This window comes from Panthera uncia, chromosome E3, assembly GCF_023721935.1.
Source record: "Panthera uncia isolate 11264 chromosome E3, Puncia_PCG_1.0, whole genome shotgun sequence".
NCBI lineage: Eukaryota > Metazoa > Chordata > Mammalia > Carnivora > Felidae > Panthera > Panthera uncia.
The window spans coordinates 17,916,817-17,918,752 of record NC_064815.1 but is presented as its reverse complement, the minus strand read 5'-3'; the positions used below and the strand labels follow the sequence as shown (position 1 = coordinate 17,918,752).

At 53.0% G+C, this 1,936-nt stretch overlaps 1 protein-coding gene across 2 annotated transcripts in view; it reads left to right on the top strand.

Moving 5' to 3' along the window:
• The first annotated feature begins 760 nt into the window (after positions 1 to 760).
• VKORC1 (vitamin K epoxide reductase complex subunit 1) overlaps positions 761 to 1,936 on the top strand; it is a 2,522-nt gene continuing 1,346 nt past the window's right edge. Inside the window, exon 1 of one of the 2 annotated variants that reach the window (XM_049638684.1) lies at positions 761 to 1,257. In XM_049638684.1, coding sequence (XP_049494641.1) covers positions 1,085 to 1,257 — 173 coding nt within the window. In that variant the 5' untranslated portion in view covers positions 761 to 1,084. The remainder of the gene's footprint in view (positions 1,258 to 1,936) is intronic. The other variant, XM_049638683.1, reaches the window with a different exon arrangement.

Here is a 1,936-nt window from a genome sequence, read left to right as displayed (position 1 = left end):
GCATGTGACTCTTGATCTCGCAGTGCAAGTTCGAGCCCCCAACTTTGGGTGCAGAGATTACTAGAAAATATATCCATATATAGATATATACAGATATATCCATTGGATTTAACATCCTGGTGACATCAGCCATCAGTTGTCAAGGGAGTGTTTGGGAGCAGGAGCTAGTTTATGTTGTGCTGGGCTGCAAGGAAGAAGTGAGGAAGTACAGACTGGAAGTGTAAAATCTTCCCAAAAACTTGATTGTGAAGGGAGATTTGTCACTGTTTCTAAAATGGGGAAAGAGAACCGAGTTTCAATGCAGATGAAAAGGAAGAAGAGGTATAGGAGAAATGGGTCATCAATAGATGCCATTATTGCTATGGAAAGAGCACAGCTAGCCTAACGAACAGAGGCTTGTGAAAGAGGGACTGTTGGGTTGATCCAGACTCAGGTTTTCCAACAATAAAACAGAGGTTAGGATAATGTCAAGGGTGTGGCGGTGGTGATGGCGCTGGGAATTTGAAGAAGAGAGAGACTGGTCGGCAGGAGGGGCTGATGAGGCAGGAGGGAATGGTTGAGCAAGCACTGAGGATTGGAGATTATAATGCTAATAGTATCTGAAATAATAATTTCAGGGAAAATGCTGGTTCTTGATCGGACCGCAGTATTCGCTGGATTCCCTGATCCGCTGGTCTCTAGGTCCCGGATGTTCCAGTGCTTCGAACAGAGTCTGGCATAGCCTAAGCGCTATACTGTTAGCCACATTAATATAATTTTTTTTTTTTTTAAACTCGGAGACTCCATTTCCCTTGAGGCGCTGCGGCCGCTCGGACTACTACTCCCATCATGCCTGACAGGCCTTGTGCTCTGTAATTACCCCTAATCCCTAATCTAGTTTTTCAGTCCCAGCGTTCCTCCCTGTTTTCCTACTTTGCCAGCACGCCCATCAAGTACTAGGAACAACCAGTGGATCAGGGAGTGCGAGACCAGGCAGGCCAATCGCCCAGTCAGAGGGGCGAGAGAGGGCGTGGCCACATCCTGCCCCGCCCCTGCTCCGTGGCTTGTTCCCTCCGGGCTGGCGCCTCGGGAGGTACCGTAAATCATGGGCGCTACCTGGAAGAACCCTGGATGGGTGCGGCTCGCGCTCTGCCTCGCGGGGTTAGTGCTCTCGCTCTACGCACTGCACGTGAAGGCGGCGCGCGCCCGGGACCAGGATTACCGCGCGCTCTGCGACGTGGGCACCGCCATCAGCTGTTCGCGCGTCTTTTCCTCCAGGTGCGAGCGGGAGTGGGAGGCTTGGGGGACTGGGCTGCTTGTCCTAGTGGCCACGTTGCCAAAAGATTATGGAGCCTGGGATCGGGATCCCTGGGAGCGGACGCATGGGAGCGGGGCTGCTCGAGGGGGCGTTGCCTGGCGAAACTTTGTGTCTGAGTTAGGAGTGTGGGGCCTGGGGCCTGGGGCCTGGGGCTGGGGCTACAGATAGTGCCGGGCGCTGGGGTTATTATAGGGAGTAGCACGTAGATCCTAATGCCAAGGAATAACGGTAACCGGGCAGGAGGAGGAATGGGATAGTGTATAGGGACTGATAATGGTCTTGAGGTCTTGGGGATGGCCGTAACAGGATAAGGTGGTTAGGTCTGGCTACGTTTGAGGGCCTGGCTATGCTCGAGGAGGGGAGTGTGTAGCCAGGGAGCTGGAGATTTAGAGGTCCAGGGCAGTAAGATTCTGCAGTGGATTCCCAGTCTCCGGTAACACTATAAAGCCAAGTCAACCCTTCTACCTACCTTGTCATCTTAAGAACTACTGAAGGTCTAGGATGAAAAGAGGGGTGTATGGTGGAGCCATGGCCATGCCTGACCTGGCCTGGGGATAGGATAGGATAGGGGCAGTGACATGGAATCCTGAGCTAGCCTGGAGGCCTTTGAACCTTGGACTCAGGAGGGCATTGGGCGGG